The sequence below is a fragment of the Lepus europaeus genome, chromosome 5, assembly GCF_033115175.1.
Source record: "Lepus europaeus isolate LE1 chromosome 5, mLepTim1.pri, whole genome shotgun sequence".
NCBI classification, from domain to species: domain Eukaryota; kingdom Metazoa; phylum Chordata; class Mammalia; order Lagomorpha; family Leporidae; genus Lepus; species Lepus europaeus.
Genome location: NC_084831.1, coordinates 23,230,612 through 23,251,350, shown reverse-complemented (window position 1 = coordinate 23,251,350; position 20,739 = coordinate 23,230,612). Strand labels below are relative to the sequence as shown.

General features: G+C 41.7%; 1 protein-coding gene and 1 non-coding gene across 2 annotated transcripts in view; both read left to right on the top strand.

Moving 5' to 3' along the window:
- The window catches only part of PUM1 (pumilio RNA binding family member 1), a 154,721-nt gene that overhangs the window by 117,790 nt on the left and 16,192 nt on the right, over positions 1-20,739 (top strand). The window contains 6 exon segments of the mRNA XM_062190831.1: positions 1,760-1,903; positions 2,752-3,048; positions 4,136-4,372; positions 14,101-14,368; positions 15,908-16,037; positions 18,203-18,331. Coding sequence (XP_062046815.1) covers positions 1,760-1,903; positions 2,752-3,048; positions 4,136-4,372; positions 14,101-14,368; positions 15,908-16,037; positions 18,203-18,331 — 1,205 coding nt within the window.
- On the top strand, positions 19,232-19,316 carry LOC133761305 (small nucleolar RNA SNORD103/SNORD85). The gene has a single exon (XR_009866108.1). It is a non-coding gene; the product is annotated as a small nucleolar RNA SNORD103/SNORD85 (small nucleolar RNA).

Sequence of the window (20,739 nt, the reverse complement as noted above, 5' to 3'; positions counted from 1 at the left end):
TCTCAGCTTGTCACCTGTACCTATGCTTTGCATGGAATTGAATGTAGCTTATTATACTTTGTTTGAGACAGATCCTTATTATATCTGTTATGGATTTTAACAGATTGAAAAGCGTAGCTTCATCAGCTGATTTATGGATTCAGTGAATAACTTGTTTCATTTGAGAAGTCACCTGCAGTTTCTCATGTGACTTAAACTAGGAGTGGGAGATCCCACGTCATCTAGTATTGAAAGACCCTGTCAGTTGAATCATATCTAGTCTTCCTGCTAACTTGCAGGATATTTGTACTTTATTTTGTGAGATATGTGTATGAAATTATTATGATTGTTGTAACCATTTGTAGCCTTTTTGTTATTCATTTAGTCAAGAACACAAAACAGTTGTCAGTATAAGATTACTGGTGATGGCCAGCGCCACAGCTCACTAGGCTAATCCTCCGCCTGTTGCGATGGCACTCTGGGTTCTAGTCCTGGTTGGGGTGCTGGTTCTGTCCCGGTCGGCTTGCCAGTTCTGTCCCGGTCGCTCCTCTTCCAGTCCAGCTCTCTGCTGTGGCCCGGGAAGGCAGTGAAGGATGGCCCAAGTGCTTGGGCCCTGTACCCGCATGGGAGACCAGGAGGAAGCACCTGGCTCCTGGCTTCAGATCGGCGCAGCGCGCTGGCGATAGTGACCACTTGGGGGGTAAACCAACGAAGGAAGACCTTTCTCTCTGTCTCTCCCTCTCACTGTCTAACTCTGCTTCTCAAACAAAACAAAACAAAGCAAAAAAAGATTACTGGTGATAACCTTGGCTGGTGCTCTAAAGAGCACAAATATCCCTATCCCACCCTATCACTTTCTGACCCTTTTCAGATGATGAATAACACTGCTCCCTACAGTGCCCTTAATAGGGATCAGACATCCTGCTGGATTCTTCACCTCCATCTTTTAGCAAGAACTTTATAAGTTAGGTTGTACTGTTGCTAAACATAAAGGAAGCACTGCACAATTTTTCTGGGGCACATGTGAATTGACAGCAGCATTACTCTTGCACTTTGGGCCCATTAATAAGTAAAATAATGGGCACTGGAACCACAGAAACTACAATACTGCAAAGCTGCTAAGTGTAGTAACTAAGTGACAACCGGCAAGTAGCCTGTGCAGCAAGGACAAAGGCAGGCTTCATATCTCAAGCAGGGTGGTGTGATGTTTCATTATGCTGTTCAAGTTGATGTGTCTGCTTATCCCTGAGGGCTGCCTTTGACAGCACTTTGCTTCATCATGAAGGATGAATCAAGAACTGAGTGTCTACTAGTGATAAGCCCAGAAATATTCCCCTGACCGTGTGGATAAGCAGATACTTGTCGCTTGCTGGACATGATTTCTATTCCTGCCTCCTGGTTGGTTGTTAATCATAGAACAGTCAAAAGTGTAAACTTCCAAGACCTTTTTTGCCCCCTGCCAATTGGACACAGATTCATCTCTTTAAACTAGTTAGTCAAAAAAGGACACTCTTTGGCACCACTTTGTGTGATAAAAGATCCCTCACATGCAAGCTACTTGGGCAGCTCTTCTTTGGAGCCCCCCTCTCCTGACGGCTACATCAGGAGGTGCCCTGCTTTCAATAAAGCACAAAAAATGGCATGTGATTTCAAACTAATGAATTGCTTATTCTGAAATTTTCACATTTAATATTTCAGATGGTGATTGTGGAAACTGAAACCTTGGAACATGAATGTGTGGCTAAAGGAGGATATTTATATGTTGGCTTGATATTCCTAGGTTATCCAGTCTTGGCTCCTGCTGCTTACTATGACCAAACTGGGGCCCTTGTGGTGAATGCAGGGGCAAGAAATGGTCTCGGAGCCCCTGTTCGACTTGTAGCTCCTGCGCCAGTCATCATTAGCTCTTCAGCTGCACAAGCAGGTGAGCTTCCTTCTGTTGGACTCCTGTCAGAGCAATCCGGGAGGGGAGGAGGGACAACTGATGAAGGTGTTCCTAACAGACATTGAAATATGCTGTATTTGACAGTTCTCAGTGTAGCAATGCTACCTGTAATATTTCAAAGAAAGAATCAGAAGCAACAAATGACCTTGGTAGAATCTGATTGTTGAGGGTGCGTGTACCATAAGGTTAGAAGCAAGCACTGGCTCCACTGAGAACAGAGGAGGTTGGATTATTCACATAAAATGGCAGTGTTGGCTGAAATCCAAATCTTATTTCACAACAACCCAACCCATAATTTTAATATAACTTTGGGGCTGGGGGTTTTATTATTTTAACATGCAGTAAGGGTGGAGGGAGGGTGTTGGACGTGTCAGAGTCATGCATTTGATCGGGGGCTGGGGAGTAATATTTGTTCGCTTTAAGCTTTTAAACTTTCTCGAATTAGGAACAATAGAGGGAGTTTGAGAGACTTTAGTAATTAGGAGACAGGGTTGTAGGAAAAAAACTCAACAGGTATTTGTACAATTTGAGATTTGGGGAGGTGGTTGTATTTAATGGGTACTTTTGATGTTTGTACCACTTTTAAACTACAGACTACTGACAGTGAACTTGCTCCAGTGATATTTTGACTTCAAATTGAAAGCAGAAATAAAAAATAGAAGCTTCAGATGTAAGGGTCAAAGGAAAATTCATACAGTTCTTTACAAGCTTTGTGTCTGTCCTAAAAAAAGTAGTTAGCATTAAAAGATTTTGACAAAAAGGATAAAAATGTAGTTTGGGTATGTGACCAGTTCATTTCACAGCCAGACGGTTTGCTTTCTTTATAGCTGTTGCAGCGGCCGCAGCTTCAGCAAACGGAGCAGCCGGTGGTCTTGCTGGAACAACAAATGGACCATTTCGCCCTTTAGGAACCCAGCAGCCTCAGCCCCAACCCCAGCAGCAGCCCAGTACCAACCTGGCCTCCAGCTCTTTCTATGGCAACAACTCTCTGAGCAGCAGTTCACAGAGCAGCTCCCTCTTCTCCCAGGGCTCTGCCCAGCCTGCCAACACGTCTTTGGGATTTGGAAGTAGCAGTTCTCTTGGTGCCACCCTGGGATCAGCACTTGGAGGGTTTGGAACAGCAGGTAGAAATCAGACTCAGTGCTGTTAAAAATGAATTTTAATTATTTTTGCAATCTTTGTGGAATACTGATAATGCATGGAACCCTGGAACCACAGGCATATATGAGTTGAGCCCTGTGGAAATTCAGCTACCCTCCCTACAATCTTTTGAAATAATGGATTATTGAAATCAAGTTATGTATTTGGGCCTTTTTCAGGTCCATGCTCATGTTATTGCTTATTTATACTCACATGGTTGATTTGTTTTAAGGATTTGAGAATTGGGGGAAATTCTTACAGGCATTGAGAGGGAACTGTAGAAAGGTGGGCTTTAAAAACAGGGAGGAGGCCATCCCTGAGATCACAGAGCTGAGCACTCCACATTCAAGACCGAACTGAGTGCTTGGCGCGCAGGCCTTAAAGTGTTAGAAGTTTCTCCAGTCTTCTGAGCAGAATTAAAGTAGACTTTGTGGAATATCGGGAGGATAGATGTTAGACCAAGATATTTTTAGTTCTTCAATGAGGGAAGCCAAAAGCTGGTCTATAGTACAGTGAACAATGAGGTAACTGCAGTGTTTAGAAAACAATGTGATTTCAAAAAAGGTATGTTTGAGAGGAAGAATCTTAATTGGAATTGGAGGCTAGTAGTAACTCTTGATTGACTCTACTGAGAAAATAGGCATTCATATATAAGTCTTGTGTAGTGGGGCAAAACCCCATTTACAGTCTTTTTTCTGTATTCCATTTTTCTACTAGAACCTTTGGGTCGATAAAAGGCATTCTTTCTAGTCCATTTTCTTTCACCTTTTTTCATAGCTTATGTGGCCGTCAGAGCTTTTTAACCCTCCCCTATCCCATAAAATATGACACCAAAGGAAGGTAAATTTGGCATTCGTGTGATGGTTTGATCAAAAGTTTCATGTTAACCTGAGCCATGTCCTCTTTCTTACTTTATCTGCCCCTAGAACTGCTACATGAACAGTTAGGCTGTCTCTGCTGACAAATTTGCAGTGGTAAGGAGTCTGGATCAAAGTGTTAGGAACAGGTCACTGGGCTTGTTCTTCGAAGAACAGGCCTGTTCTTATCTGCATTGTTTTAATTCCATTTTAGTTGCAAACTCCAACACTGGCAGTGGCTCCCGCCGTGACTCCCTGACTGGCAGCAGTGACCTTTATAAGAGGACATCGAGCAGCTTGACCCCCATTGGACACAGTTTTTATAACGGCCTTAGCTTTTCCTCCTCTCCTGGACCCGTGGGCATGCCTCTCCCTAGTCAGGGACCAGGACATTCACAGACACCACCTCCTTCCCTCTCTTCACATGGATCCTCTTCAAGCTTAAACCTGGGTAAGAACCATTACTCTACCACCACTTGAACTCTAGAACTCTCTTGCCACTGATGCCATTATAAGTACTTTGCATAAGCAAAGGACCATCCCTTTATCCTAGCTGTGTCCTGGATGCGCTGTGCCTTCCACATGTTATTCAGGCTGTACCTACAGATAGTATAGCAGCTTTAGACTTACTAGATTTTGGGTATAAACTCCATATACCTTGTGTATTCACATGAGCTTTAGCTTGAACATTTTGCTCTTTGGCTACTTGTGAGACTCTTGCATTACAAACACAGTGCAGGTTCATTTCAGTGCAGCTGGAAAACACAGAGACACAGAAGAATAATTTATTCACCTAGTATCTCCTCCTGAAATGACACCACAATTAATATTTTACCTTATTTCTTTTCAGATTCTCCCTCCCCATGTATATTTATGTTTACATTTTATGTTAAAATGCTTTCATAAGTAAAGCATTTTATTTAAACAATTTTGCCAGATTCTTAGATAACTATCATAACTATGCTCTTAAACTACACAGTGTGCTAATGAGTAGATGTATGTTTTTCTATTTGGGTCATTTTATATCTGTTTTTTTTTGTTTGTTTGTTTGTTTGTTTGTTTTGTTTTTAAAGCATTGTTACCGTTTAGATCAAGAGTGGGAACGTCTGGCCCAAGGGTGTGGTCCTGCAAAGGCAGCCGCAGGCAGGACTTGAAATGCAGTGAATCTGTAGCAGGCTCATTTTTAAGTTGATCATTTTGTGTGGTCTGTAGGTGGTATTATAAATAGCCAGTTGGCCCTTGGCAGAAAAAATATTCCCTACCCCTGACTAGCTTGTAGAAAATAGGAGGGAAAAGAGGATACTAAGCTCTGCAGGCTGTAAGAATGAAAAGAAAATCCTGTTAGTGTTTTGTGTGGCAAATCTCTAAATTTGTTACAAGGTAGGAGGTATTTTCTTATCCCAAAGACATGATGCCCACTCCCTTTTCTCTGTTAATTATCGACCGTGGATTTTGAAGTACCAGTTTGTTTCCCAGATAGGGAAAGTAGAGACCTAGAAGTAGAGTGACTATACAATTGATTTTGCAAGCTGGTGAGTGGGAGTGCTGCCAACAGTTAATTAATGATGACAGACATCAGAACTGTCCTGGACAAGTCAGCATCAATGGCCACTTTACCTAGCAGATTCTATTTCTCAGCAGCAAGTTTAAAGTGAGGACAGACTACAAATGAATAAAGATAGCTTAATTGAAAAAGTCAAAGACTGAGAAATGGTTTATAAAAATCATGAAAATCTGAAGTAGGTAGGGGAATAGAGTTATTCTAGAACTAAGAGTAGTATCTCTAAATTTAAAAGAGGTAAGTTTCCAGGCAAAACTGTGTGTGTGTGTGTGTGTGTGTGTGGAGGGGGGGTATGAAATTACACACAGTGAAAACTATAGTTGTACAACTCAACATCTGAGGCTGTAAAAGGGCATTACTTTAGAAGAGTTGTAGGGGCATTCCTGATAGGTAGGCCCATAATGGATGGATAAAGGAATAAAGTGTGTTATAAAAGTGTTTCCTAGTGACTGAACACCTGGCTTTAAACCAGTCAGTGAAAGTAATCCCAGTTTGATATGTGAATAGAGGAAGGAACTAACACTCACTAATGGTTGCTTGCTAGTGGTACTGGATTCGAGTCCTGTACACATAACTCTGGAGGGCGTAGGTATTATCCCTGTGTCGTGGATGTAAAGAATCCAAGTCTCAAGATGTAATGTTTTCATCTCAGAATTAGAATCAAGCCTTTTTTGGGATCTCAAAAAAAGCATACAAATTTCAGTGTATATACTGACACATGGTGTGTGCAAGATACCTTTTGAATCAGTACATTATCAAACCCACAAACATTATCTTTAGTTTCTTGGCTTAAACATTTGAATTATGTCATCCCATACTGATATTCAATGAACTAAACCTACAAAAATTTTTTTTCTAAAAAATAGATAATGAATGTTTTAGTTTTTCTAGGCCAGATTGTCTCTGAAGTGAATATTGAACTTTGCTGTTGACATGTGAAAGCAGCCACAGACAAAATGTAAATGAATGAGTATACAGCTGTCTTCTAATAAAGCTTTTATTTATAAAAATACATGATGGGCCAGGTTTATCCTGTGGATGTAGCAGCTCCTGAGTTAATTGCTGTAGCTATTGGTGTTACTTACATCATAGTGCTTTCCCTCTTCCCAGTATGCCAGCAATTGAATGAAATACTTCTTAATTTATGCTTTCCCTATTAACTCACACTGATAGTTATTTTCTGCTTATGTCTTGTAGTATTTTTTCTTTTTTTAAGATTTGTTTATTTGAAAAGCAGAGTTAAAGAAAGGGAGAAAGAGAGGTCTTCAATCTGTTGGTTCACTCTTCAAATGGCAGCAATGGCCAAGGCTGGGCCAGGCCCGAGCCAGGAGCTAGGAGCCTCATCTGGGTTTCCCACATGGGTGCAGGGGCTCAATCACTTGGGCCATCCTTTGCTGCCTTCTCACGTGCATCAGCAGGGAGCTGGATTGGAAGTAGAGCAGCCAGGACTGGAACCAGCACTCATGTGGGATGCAGGCACTGCAGGCTCTGGCCTTACCCTCTACACCACAGCACAGGCCCCTAGTTTTGTGTGTAATATATCTTCCCTCATGAGAAATTCACCTTGTTTAAATGATTTTTTTTGTGTGTGTATTTGCATTGGACTTTTCTCTCACTGCATATTGTACCAATATCCTGTATTATTCCCAAGGAATCTGTGGTCTTCATCAGTAAAGCTTTGCCTTAACTCAGTCTGTTTTCTTGAGAAAAGTGTTCTTCTATGCCATATTCTTAACCAAGAGAAAATAGTTGAATTGTCCTTGGTTTCTAACAGAGTCCATGCAGAAATCCTAAACATACTTTGGTGCAAGAAATTTAACATGTTCTTACCAAGTGTGTATCGCATCACACTGAGTACAGCGTCTGCTATTCAATACTGCTTCACTGCTCCCCCCAGCCGTCAGTTACTTGATCAGGACCAGCCGTACAGACAGTTTTGTTTTCATTGTGTTGAGTACTCAGAATAGCTCTTCTGCCCATGGAAACTTAACTCGATGTGATTTAATGAATTTTCTAATAACACATAGTTTGTAAGCATTTGAATGCGTATACCAGCCTATAGCTCTTTTCTTCAGCATGGACATATTCCCTATCACATCATTTTTATACTTCATACTAGTAGTTAGACATGTTAAGATTCTAAAAACAATCAGTGACCTGCTTAGTAATTTTTATTATTTATTCACTAGTCACTTAATTGAGGGCCAACTAATGATTCTTCAGTGACTTCCATTACCAATTGTTGAAATTCCAGATGGAGTGGGGTGTGTGGATTCATTCAATTATACTTTACTTATTCATACATTCTATCGAGTGAAGTTTAGTAATTTTGGTTTGCACAGCAATTACTTTAAATATATTTTAGAATGTTTATAGCCCTTCAGTAAGATTCTTCATGGCCTGTTGTGGTCAGTTCCTTTCTTAGCCCCAGTCAGCCACGATCTGCTTTCTGTCTCTGAAGTTGCATGTTCTGGAAACTATACCATACAGTGTGTGATCTCTTTCTCTTCGCATGTTTTCAAGATTCATCTATGATATACCACGTGTCAGTTCTTTTTTATTGTCAAATAATCTTCCATTTTATAAAAATACCATCTTTGATCTTTCCACTCATAGCTAATGGACATAATTTTGGCTACTAGGAATAATGCTGCTGTGAACATTGAAGTGCACATGTTTCTTTGTACATGTTTTCATGTTTTCAGGGGTAGCATAGTTAGATTGTATTTCTCGTTTAACTTTCTGGGAAACCATCATTTTGCTGGGTCTGTCTTACTGAGTGTAGGTAGTTATGGCAGTGGACATGATAAAATAGGTGATTTTATTTTCCATTTCCCTGATGCCTACTGATATAGAGCATCTTTTCATATGCTTATTAACTATTTGTGTTTATATTTGAAATATCTGCTCATCATTTTTGCCTATTTTAAAATTTAGGTTTTATTATTATTGAGGTTTTAGAGTTTTTGTATATGCTGGATATAAGTCTTTTATCAGATACGTGATTTATATGACTATTTATTTCTTTTTATTATTTCTTTTTAAAATAAGAGCTCTTCTGTCTTCTGGTTCACTCTCCAAATGGCCACAAGAGCTGGGGCTGGGTCAGGAGTCAGAAACTCCATCCAGATCTCCTATGAGGTTGGCAGGGGCCCAGGTACTTGGACCTTCCTGTGCTGCCTCCCCAGGTGCAAAAGCAGGGAGTTGGATTAGAGGCAGAGCAGCTGGGACTCAAACCAGAGCTTCAGTATAGGATGCTGTCATCACAAGCGGCAGCTTAACTTGCTGTGCCACAACACCAGCCCCTATTTTTTCATTATTAAAATGTCATTTAAAGTACATTTTTGTTTTGATGAGGTCCAATTTATTATGCTTTGAGTATAGGATCTAAGAAATCCTTGCCTAGCACAAATTCTTGAAGATTTCTTTATTTTTTGTTTTAAAATTTATTTTTTAGAAGATCCATTCATTTATTTATTTGAAAGGCCCAGTTACAGAAAGAGAAGAGAGAGAGAGAGAGATCTTCCCTTCTCTGGTTTGCTCCCCAAATGGCCACAATGGCTAGGGCTGGGCCAGGCCAAAGCCAGGAGCTAAGGGCTTTATCTGGATCTCCCACATGGGAGGCAGGGGTCCAAGTACTTGGGCCATCCTTCTCTGCTTTTCCAGGCCTTCAGCAGGGATCGGATTGGACATGAATCAGTGCCCATATAGGATGTGGTGTCACAACCTGAAGCTTAACCTGTGGCACAGCACTGGCCCCTAAAATATTTCTTCTTAAAAAAATTTTTTTAAGATTTATTTATTTATTTGGAAGTCACAGTTACACAGAGAGAGGAGAGGCAGAGAGAGAGAGAGAGAGAGAGAGAGAGAGAGAGAGAGATCCTCCATCTGCTGGTTCACTCCCCATATAGCTGCAACAGCCGGAGCTGCAACAATCCGAAGCCAGGAGCCAGGGGCTTCTTCCGGGTCTCCCACTCAGGTGTAGGGGTCCAAGCACCTGGGCCATCTTCTGCTTTCCCAGGCCATAGCAGAGAGCAGGATGGGAAGTGGAAGAGCTTAGGAGTCCTGTGCTGTGGTGTTAGCAGGTTAAGCTGCTGCCTGATGTGTCGGCATCCCACATGGGTGCCAGTTCAAGTCCTAGCTACTCCACTTCCCCATCCAGCTCCCTACTGATGTGCCTGGGAAAGCAGCGGAAGATGGCCCAAGAGCTTGGGCCCCTGCAGTTTTGTAGGAGACCTGGAAGAAGCTCCTGGCTCCTGGCTTTGGTTTGGCCTAGCCCTTTCTGTTGCGGCCGTTTGGGAAGTGAACCAGCAGATGGAAGACTTCTCTTTCTTTCTCTGCCTCTGCCTTTTCCTCTTTGTAACTCTGCCTTTCAAATAAGTAACTAAGTCTTTCCCAAAAAAAGAATTTTTAAAAATTTATTTAAACAGCAGAGTGACAAAAGGAGACAGAAGTGAGAGGGGAGAAAGATCTTCTGTCTGCTGGTTCACTCCCCTGCAGTATAGTTGGGGCTGGGTCAGATGAGAGTCAGGAGCTAAGAACTCTCTGCAGGTCTCCTGCTTGGGTGGCAGGGACCCAGGTATGAGAGCCATTATCCACTGCCTCTCAGGGTACACATTAGCAGGAATGTGGCTTTGAAGCCAGGGTGAGACTCCATGCTGGGTACTCTCATATGGAATGTTGGCATCCCAGGTCATGCCTCAGCCTGTCCCTATGCTCTGATTTATGGCTTACATATGAGTTGTGACTCTCACTTGCACTTGAGGTATCTGTATCTGTTAAATTCTCTTACCTCAAAAGAGTATGGAATGTGAATGTCCCAAAGGTCTGATTCTTAATGGTTTCATAAGTCCTGCCTGCCCATAGCTCTCTCTATCCTACATCTGTCCCCTCTCCATTTTCTGGAATACTTCTCCATGTTTATGGTTTTCTGTAGACTCTTCACATTGTGCCATTTACAGCTCTTAGCGCAAAGAGGTAACAGGTGCAGTTTATTATTAAGTGCATGGTTGACAACTCCCAGTCTTTTTATGTGTTCTGAAAGAAAAGTATTGTACTGTTCATTCTTACAAAGTAGTGATATAGTAAAAATGAGCTCAGAGAATTAAAATCTGTCCAGAGCAAAAGAATTCCAGGGCTTAAACCATCTTTTGTTTTGTCTTTTAAGGTTATATGTGTCTTTAGTTTGTTAGGAAGCATAGAGTTCAAATATAGTACCTGTCTTTGTTCTTTACTACATTGAAGGAAGAATTTTTTTAAGTTAGCAGTCGGTAACCTGCACTAATTTCAGATTATCTATTAGTCAAGTATGTGCTTGTAGATAAATCCCCATTCCAAACCAAAATGCAGTATTTGTAATTTTCAACCTGATTCTCTGAAGGAGACTGACCATGTGACTTTGGACTATTACTGTGTGCCCAGAATACTATTAAGCTTATTTAAACCTAGGTCTACCTTGATTTTTTTTTTTTTTTTTAAAGGATGTAGTTTGGTGAGAACTCATTTCGATGAACACTGTTGCCTATGCCTATATTAAATACTGAGCCAGATGTTGGAAACCTTGGGAATTTTTCTTTAAAGGCAAGGAGATAGGGTTTTTACCCATTAGCCATCTAGAAGATCTGTAAGAACAAAAAGCAAATGGATGAGAACATTCCACATAGCAAGGGAATGGAAAACTAGATGGCCACTGAAAGAAAACCCTTTTGTAGTTGTGTAAAACAACAGAAGTACATAGTAATTTAAATAAAAATCAATTCATTAATTTCTGTAGAAAGATATTACAGGTGGCAATAAAGCCCACCAGTGTCAAAATACTGTATTAAATAGTGAAATCTCTAAGGGACTCACTTTGAGGCCTATAGGAAAGTTCTTTTTACGTCAAATTATAAATCTAGGCACTTGAATGGGCTGGCTCTGGAGTCAGTGTCTTGGGCGCAATTCCATATATGTATGCCCATTATTATGATCCCCTCAAACACGTTTCTCCACATTTCCCATCTTTAAGAGAGATGGCAGTGTACCTTTTGCCAGGTATCTTTCCCCAAAACAACCAGAATGCCACAGTTTAAGCACTGGTTTAATGTTTATAGAAATGTGGCTTGGCTCACATAAAATGTTTATGAACTACCAGTTTGCCATGTATAATTTAGCACCTGGGAAATTTTCTTTCTCAGTAATAAAAGCTTAATATGCATATATGTATGTGTGTGGCGTGAGGGCAAGGCAGGGGTGGGGCACCTGTGTCTGTCTGGCGTCCTTAGTAACTAGAACCAAATTCAAAGTTTTGAGGCAAACGTAGAACATTTCATCCTAGGCACGTTATCTGTTATTCATCCTAGCCCTTTTGTTACGGATTAGTCAGTGTGTTTTTGGTCACACTAACAGAAAGCAGCAAGTAGTGTAAGCTACAGGCTCATTTGTTTGCTCATATAACTGGAGGGACAAGCATAGCAGTAGGGCAGTTTTCAGGGTTGGTTTATCCCATCATTCAACATTGTCACCAGTGATCTGGCTACCTTCTGATATATCTTGTGGCTTGGTCATCAACAGGTTCTTCAGAAACCTTTGATTTGTTTTCAAAACTCTGTGGTGTTTTTTTTTTTTTTTTTTTGGCCATTCCTTCTTAGGCCTGTTGCTGTTGCCATAGTCTACCATCACCTGCTGACCTGCCTTACTGTTCACTCTTTGCCTGTTTCTCTCCAGTCTCAGGGAGAAAATAATTATCTGTGAGATGGAATAAAGAACAGTTATATGGCCAGTATTTTCACATAAGTTCCCATTGTTTTGTTAAAAATATCTTTTCCTTTATTTTCCTTTTTTAAGATATACTTATTTATTTGAAAGGCAGGGTTAGAGAAAGAAGGGGGCAGGGGGAGACTTCTATCCACTGGTTCACTCCCTAAATGGCTGCAATGGCCGGAGCTGGGCCAATCCAAAGCCAGGAGCTGGAAGCTTCTTCTGGGTCTCTCGGGGGTTCAGGGGCCCAAGCACCTGGGCCATCTTCTATTGCTTTCCCAGGTCATAGCAGAGTGCTGTATCAGAAGTGGAGCAGCAGGGACTTGAACCATCACCCATATGAGATGCTGGCACTGCAGGCAGTGGCTTTACTTGCTATACACAGTACTGGCCCCTTCCATTTGTTTTAAGAAGTACTGTGGAATTTGACAAAAATAACAATGACCAACAAGAACATGATGTAACTGAGTCTGAAAATGAGTCTCATACGAATTGCAAGGTCCTTATGCCTGAAGTCTGAAGTGTCATTCTATATTCTAGCTGTAACAGTTTCCAAGTTTCTATCTTTATAGGAGCATTTCTTCTCTCTGGGTCTTAATTTCCTGTTACATAAATGAGAAAAACTTTTTCAAAAATGCCAGCAACAACGCCATAGAGTATATACAAAGATCTTGTAGCATATAGCTGGGCATGGCTGCTTCACAGATTCTAACACTAAGCCATTTTCTTTTGGTTCCATCACTTTGAGACTGAAACCTTTGAAACTAAACCCTTGAATTCCATGGAGAAATCCAAACCAGTTATCTTACTATACCTACCATTAAATTCAAAGCCAGGCATTCATTAAAACTCAGAAGAAAGTTAACAAGCAGTTCGTTGTTGTTGACTTTTCTCCTGGGTTCGGAATTGTGTTTATCTGCTGTTTGTAGTTTATGTGGTATTTCCTATCTGTTTCACTTTTCAGATTAAAAGTAGTATGGGAAAAACAACCCAGAAAAGAGTTAATGTATACATTGTTTTTGTAATGCAAACTAGAGCTTAAAAATTGAATTATACTCATGATTCATTATGCTGGTTTCCATTTTGATAACCTTGTGGTCATCTCTCTACTTTATCTGTCTAGGGATTCAGTTGTTATTCCCTTGTCAAAAATCAAAAACAGCAGTATCAGTGGCATGAAGGTTGTTGCTGCTGCAGTCATTTCAGGCTCTAAGTCCATAGCATTTGTTGAGAGCTGCCCATTCGTGATGAAGAATTGCAAACCTTCCATTTTATAGTGTATCTCTTTTTTCCTCCTACTCCTTACTTCTAATCCTTGGCTTTGGCTGTCTTAGTAATTTTCAAATTTCTATTTAGTGGCCAAGCCGTTGCTTCTAAGGAAAGCTTTTTGAAGGGTCTCCGGTAGAAAACAGATGAGTCTGAATTCCCCAGTTTTTCAGGATGGATTTCAGATGGGAGTAGGGATTATTCAAGAGTGGATAAGTCTCCACAGAGCTCAGCTTGGAAAACCACTGATGTCTCAGTGCATTTTTGTGTTTTCTAAGTACCCACTGCTGGTGTTCAGGTGCTGGGCTCACACAGTAGGCACAGTTTGACCTCATTTTCTTTATTAAGGGCTATGCTAATAGTTGCTCCATTTTTGCTAGCAGTCTGCTATTAGTGGTAAAAAGCATTTCCCTCTCAAGCTTTGTGCCATTTGCCTTCCAGATTGTTGAGTTCTCCTTGGGAAATCCTGGCACTGATAGAATTGAGACTTAACACAGAAACAACAGAACTGGAGAACTCAGGACAATGCAGGCTTTTGCGGGGGGATGCTTTTCCCTTTTTCGAATGAAGTTTCTTAAGAATGGTCTTAAGTTCCTCTGTTCTGTAACCAACAGGAGGACTCACAAATGGCAGTGGAAGATACATCTCTGCTGCCCCCGGCGCTGAAGCCAAGTACCGCAGCGCAAGCAGCGCTTCCAGCCTCTTCAGCCCCAGCAGCACCCTCTTTTCTTCCTCCCGTTTGCGGTATGGGATGTCTGACGTCATGCCCTCTGGTAGGAGCAGGCTTTTGGAAGATTTTCGAAATAACCGCTACCCCAATTTACAACTGCGGGAGATTGCTGGACATATAATGGAATTTTCCCAAGACCAGCATGGGTCCAGGTGAGGACTTGGCTTTGGCAGTGGAGGTAACTAAAATTTTAACTCCTTAAATTCTGTCCCTCAGACAGGTTAATGTCTGAATAATTCACCATAATATAATTCAGTCAAAGCGTGCCTCTTAATATGCTTCTCATTAATTATGTCAGAGGGTCACTAGACAAACAGGTGTTGGCAAAGAGCCTTTCATAGCCAAGATCACATGTTTTAAAACACAAACATTTGGCCTTTCTGGATGAGTAGCCTTTTGTTTCCAATTCAGAAGAATCTCATAAAAATCTACATGTTAAATAAAAGACACACTCACATAAAGACCTACACAGACTTTTGCTGCATTGAGCATTATAAAGAATCCTTTGCTCTCAAAGGGGTATGGTTCAGATACACATTGGGTATGTTGGCTGCTTAAGAGTCAGACCGTTTTACCACTTGCTCCATGCTGTGGAGGTGAGAAACCTCAGAGTTGAGAGAAGAGGCTGTTCCAGGGGCTGGATTTGGCTTCGGTCTCCCCTTCGGCTGTTCCAGTGGGCTTTACAGAAAGGGAACCTGATTCTGGGAAAGAAGCATCACCTACCCTTCGTCCCCATGGCTCTTTGTTTCCATTTTGGTTTCTTTGTCAGACCACATCCAGGTGTCAGACCCTGCCTCGTTTGTCAGTGCTGCCAGCATGCTGCTGAGCAAGGGTTTCTCATGTTTGGATCCTGCAGGCCAGATTCAGACAGGGTGATTTCCTCATGTAGTCACCTGCACTACATAACGCAGACCGAGTAGCTGCTGCTTCTGAAGATGAGTCAGAGCACGTAGTAAGGACTGTAGCTTTGAGTTCAGTAATGTGGAACTGGCTTCCAAAGTTCTTTCTCTGACACCTCTCCCCACCTTTATGTCTTCCCTGTCTCCCCACACTTAAATCAGACGTGGTCTGTATGTCCTTCATAAGGAAATACACAATATAAAATACATATTCTATAGCTCACTAAGGGGGTGGGCATTTGGTATAGTGGCTAAGTTGCCATTTGGGAGGCCCACATCCCATATTTGAGTGCCTAGTTCAAGTCATGGCTCTTTTGCATCTGATCCAGCTTCCTGCTAATGTATCCTGGGAGGCAGTCCTAGTGCTTGGGTCCCTGCCACCCATATGGGAGATAAGGATGAAGTTCCTGGCTCCTAGTTCCTAGCTTTGGCCTGGCCCAGTCCCAATTGTTGTGGGTATTTGGATAACGAACCAGCAGGTAGAAGATTTCTTTCTGTATGCCTCTCTGTCTTTTAACTAAAATAAAAAATGAAAATAAATAAATGAATGCCCAAATCACATGTTAAAAAAGTGAAAGTTTCATGAACCCAGGAGATATTTCGTCTTTCCAGAAATTCTTCCTTTAGAGGCGCTCGCGCAGTGGTAGCACTCAGTTCACTGTGTGCCTGGTGAGTGCATATGCACCCTCGCACTGCAGTTGCAGAGCTGACACGTCCTAGAAAGCGACTTACCCCTCTCTTTTCCAAGTTCTCTTTCTGCACTGAGATCACCTGTTTTACTTTGTACTTTAGGTTCATTCAACTGAAGCTAGAACGTGCCACCACAGCTGAGCGCCAGCTTGTTTTCAATGAAATCCTCCAGGCTGCCTACCAACTGATGGTGGATGTGTTTGGGAATTATGTCATTCAGAAGTTCTTTGAAGTAAGCCTTTGTTCTTTTTCCCCTTTGGTTCTATAACTCTGCAGGATATTTTGATTAAGAATAGCCATCTTCCCTCCCTCTTTCTCTCTCTTCCCTCTCTCTCCCCTCCTTCCCTCTGTGTCTCTAACTCTACTTTTCAAATAAATAAATCTTTAAAAAAATAGCCATCCCATTCCAATCCTTTTTGAAGAGCTTTTTAAAGTGCTTGTAGTTCTTTAACAGCATCTGTCTGTCGTGTGTGGTGTAGCTACCCAAGCAGGTGATCCTAATCTGTGTTGGGAGTGTTTTGAGAAGTTTTGTCCCCGTTTAGGACCCAGCCTATTACTTCTGATTGTTAACAGTAGTTTCATTAAACCTGCCACTTTGGGAAGAAATAATCCATGTAAGGTGATTTTAGTGTGAAAAAATGGGATGGGGAGAAGATTCCTAGAGAATTATACATGAACACCAACCCCAGTATTTTTCATCATAAACTGAGGTTATCCTTAGGCCTTGATTCCTTATTTTACCTCTGTTAATTTCAATAATGCCTACTCTTATCATTATCTTTGGAAAATATTCATGAGAGTATTTGATTAATGTCTTTCCTCTAATAAAGTTTCAGAGAGGCAAAGATATTTTACTTCTCATTGATGACAGCTACAAGATCCATGAGGTCAAAGCATTGGTTGGAAAATATGTATTATGAAAAAACTATATGGATTTCAGTGATTTTGCACAAACTTTTTTCTATTTTCTAAGCAATTTTTTAAAATATATCTTTAAATCCAGAATAGCACAAAACATTTAGATGAGAAATCTGGTGTGGGGGAAAAAATCCTGCACGTTATTTTCCATTAAAAATTCTGTTTGATTGGTGTGAAGATTAAAGTGGTGTACTTGGGGCTGGCATTATTGCATGCTAGGTAAAGCTGCCGCCTGTGATGCCAGCATCCCATATAGACATCAGTTCCTGTCTTGGCTGCCCCACTTCCCATTCAGACCCTGGGAAGAGCAGAGGATAGCTCAAGCATTTGGGTCCTTGACACTCACGAGGGAGACCCAGATGAAGCTCCTGACTCCTGGCTTCAGTCTGGCCCAGCCCTTCCTGTTGCAGCTATCTGGGGAGTGAACCAACAAATGGAAGATCTCTCTCTGTAACTCTGACTTTCAAATAAATAAGTAATTGTTAAAAAATTTTTTTAAAGTGGCTTACCCACAGCTTTTATCTTTCTAGCTTTTCTCAGGAAAACTTGTGTTCTTTGAATTCTCCAGCTATGGACAAAGAAACCAATCTAAGTATAACCCTTCTGTTTTTGATTTTTGACAAACACACAAGCGTTTGTCACCAATATGACAGTGCAGAGATCAGCTCCAGAGGCTGGTGCAGCATCCGGGGGCCAGAATGTGCAGAATGTGCAGTGGTGTAGGGCAAGCGAGAGAAGGTCCCTGTATCTTAGTGCTCTTGAAGGGAAAAGCAGGGAGTTCGACAGGCTGATACATCACAGAATTTCCTACAGACTCGGAATTCTACTTTTCAAATGAAAATTCAAACAAGGATGTTTGAATAGAATTTTAGCCCTATCTCTTCATTCTACTAATTCTTCTCCTCTCCACTCAATTGCCTGTGTAAATAGACAGTATTAGTTCTTGTAATAAGGTAGAACACCAATTCAAAACACAGTATCCATGTGTTCTTTGGCTTAAGCTGCACAGAGATGAAAGAACTTTTTAACCTGTGGGCCTCAGAGATCTGAGGGGCTGGAGATTTCAAGATGTTCTTGTATCTTCCTCAAACATTCTCAAAAGCCTTAAAAAATGCAGTGTCTTCCACACATACTACTCATTTTCTGAGTGCTCTCGTAATCAGTGGAGTATGGACTTGTTTAATAGTAGTAGTGAATTAGTGGCAGCTTTGAGGAATTACCTATTTCCTTAAATACTAGTAGTGAAACCACCGCTGTTGGGTATCAAAGAAAATTTTAACATTCTAAAGATTTTTTATAATCAAACGGAGAACTGCTTGAAGAAACAAAGATTCTTTAAATGAAAGATCTAAAACATTCATTTGTAACAGGGTTAAAAGAGGTTATGCCAGTGGTTGATGAAGAATAATGAATGCTTTGCTTTCTCTGGCTTCTTTCCTTCTTTCTATGTAACAGTGCTAACCCATGCATTATGTCTAGTTTGGCAGCCATGAACAGAAGCTGGCTTTGGCAGAACGCATTCGAGGCCACGTCCTGTCCTTGGCACTACAGATGTACGGCTGCCGAGTTATCCAGAAAGCTCTTGAATTTATTCCCGCAGACCAGCAGGTAATTGTAAGTTTCCCCTTTAACTTTTTCTCTTGGTGTTTAATGTTTCTCCATGGTATATGTAGTGAACTTGGTAATGCTGTCAGCCTACAGTTTTCCTTTGGTGCTTATGGCTGTCTTTCTGTGCATGGCCAGCATGAATTATACGATTAATTTTGTAAATTTATAGTAGATCAAGTGTCTTGTGTTAAAACCAATGGTTCCCAACACTCTTACCCTTGACCAGAACTTACGTGCAATTTTACAGGTGTGTTTTTTGTTTGCAAAGAATTGAAGCAGGTAAAATGCTAGTAAGTTGTCATTTTCTTCATTTGAATGGAACATTCCAATGAGCCAAATTTTGTCCAGCACATCTTTCACTTGACTTCACTCCCCCCTCTTCATTCATTCCACCCACGTTGACTTCAGAGTGCTTGCTCAGTGCAGTGCATGGCCTGGCACACTGTCCCAAAGCCCACTCATGCCAGACATGAGGGCCTGGGGATGATGAAGATCTGATCCCTGCCTGCAGTGCATAGTCTGGTGGGAAACGGCAGTGGGAAGTGTCGTGAGCGCGCAAGGGAGCCCCTCACCCTGCCCACAGTCTTCCCCGGGCAGGCCGTGCAGGAGGACAGAGCTAAGAGGAGTTAGACTGGAAAAAGGGGACAGAACCCTGAAAGCTTTGTGTTGTGAGTGGGGAGCTCATGTGGAGATGGCCTGAAGAGACCCTCGGCTTCAGGATTAGCCCTGGGGCAGGTCCGGACCATGGGGCACGGGCAGGGAAACAAACCCAGAGGGAGGATGTACTGCAGCTGTGTTGGTGCTGGCCAGTGCCAGCAGCCTCTGGGAGTTTCTCATCGGAGCCCTCAGCCCCTGGGCTCTGAGCTCACTCAGCCCTTCTCAGTTCAGGGTTGGCCATTGTCTGGCAATGATGACCCACTTGCCCTCACTGAGAACAAAGTTCGGTAATGAGAATCTTTGTTACGGACTCAAGTTCTGAGCCAGACAGGACGCCCGCCCACCTCTGATCCAAACCCTACCGCCCGACTGGTGGTGGCGATGGCAGTTGAAGGCTGAATGAGTTTAAAGTCCTATGGGGTGTGAGTTTCCTAGGTGGCGTGTCAAGATGCTGCTGTGAAGGCAGAGGGCAGGTTGGGGACACTTGGAGATTTGCATTTTGTTCACTCAGTGCTCATTCCTAGAGATGCATTGCTCATATGAAAGTGTTGTTTGTAAGTAATTACAAGCAGGTGTTAAGCTATTTTTAGTTGTTTTCTAATGTTTCGTTTATTACTGATTTTAATGTTTTCCTGGGGTTTTTCATTGATGGTTGAAAACTTTCCTGTTTGCTTTTCCTTTTTCTTTTGCACCTGCAAATTTCTTCCTGTCTTTTGGCTGTAATGCCAACTTGCTGGAAGAGAAGCAGAAGGATGACAGTTGATGACAGTTTCTTTTATATGTTTTCCTCTTTGCCTTCACCCACGAATGTGGGAAATTCTTTATTTTGTCTTCACTTTTTCAAATTGTATAGTGTTCTGGCTGCATGTCGTGGGTTTTTATTTGTTTGTTTGTTTTAAAAGAAAAAAGAAAAACTCCCCTTCCTTTCCCTCAACCTATTGTTCTTCCCTGGTCATGTTTCTCTGTGGTGACTTATTCTAGATCTGAACTACTTTTCTTGCTATGAATAATTTACTCATTTTTCAGTAGACATTTAGGTGACGTTAGCTCCTCTCCTATGGAATTGTAAATGTCTTCTGGATTAAGAAAATATTCAGGGACACCACCTCATCTTTAGTTAAGAAACTGTCCCTTACTTTTATAAGTGTATAACTATCATTCTCTATTTGTCAATCTGTAATTATGTTTACAGAGTAAATTATTTCCTCCTGAAATTTCAGTAATTCCTTTTGGAAACTTTCCCTGAATATCTGGCCTTTTCCTTATTTAGTCCTTGGCACTTTATTCTTTTTTTTTTTTTTTTTTTTTTTTTCTTTCTCCTAGCTGATATGTTAGTTGATTTGATGTAGTCAACATCTCAGGGATTTAAAACCTTGCATTTATTAATGACAGTATTTTAGCTTGTCAACTTTTTTTTTTTTTTGGACAGGCAGAGTGGATAGTGAGAGAGAGAAAGACAGAGAGAAAGGTCTTCCTTTTTGCCATTGGTTCACCCTCCAATGGCCGCTGCGGCCGGCGCCCTGCGCTGATCTGATGACAGGAGCCAGGTGCTTATCCTGGTCTCCCATGGGGTGCAGGGCCCAAGCACTTGGGCCATCCTCCACTGCACTCCCGGGCCAAAGCAGAGAGCTGACCTGGAAGACGGGCAACCGGGACAGAACTGGTGCTCCCAACTGGGATTAGAACCCAGGGTGCTGGTGCCGCAGATGGAGGATTAGCTTTGTGAGCCGCGGCGCCGGCCATCCACAAAC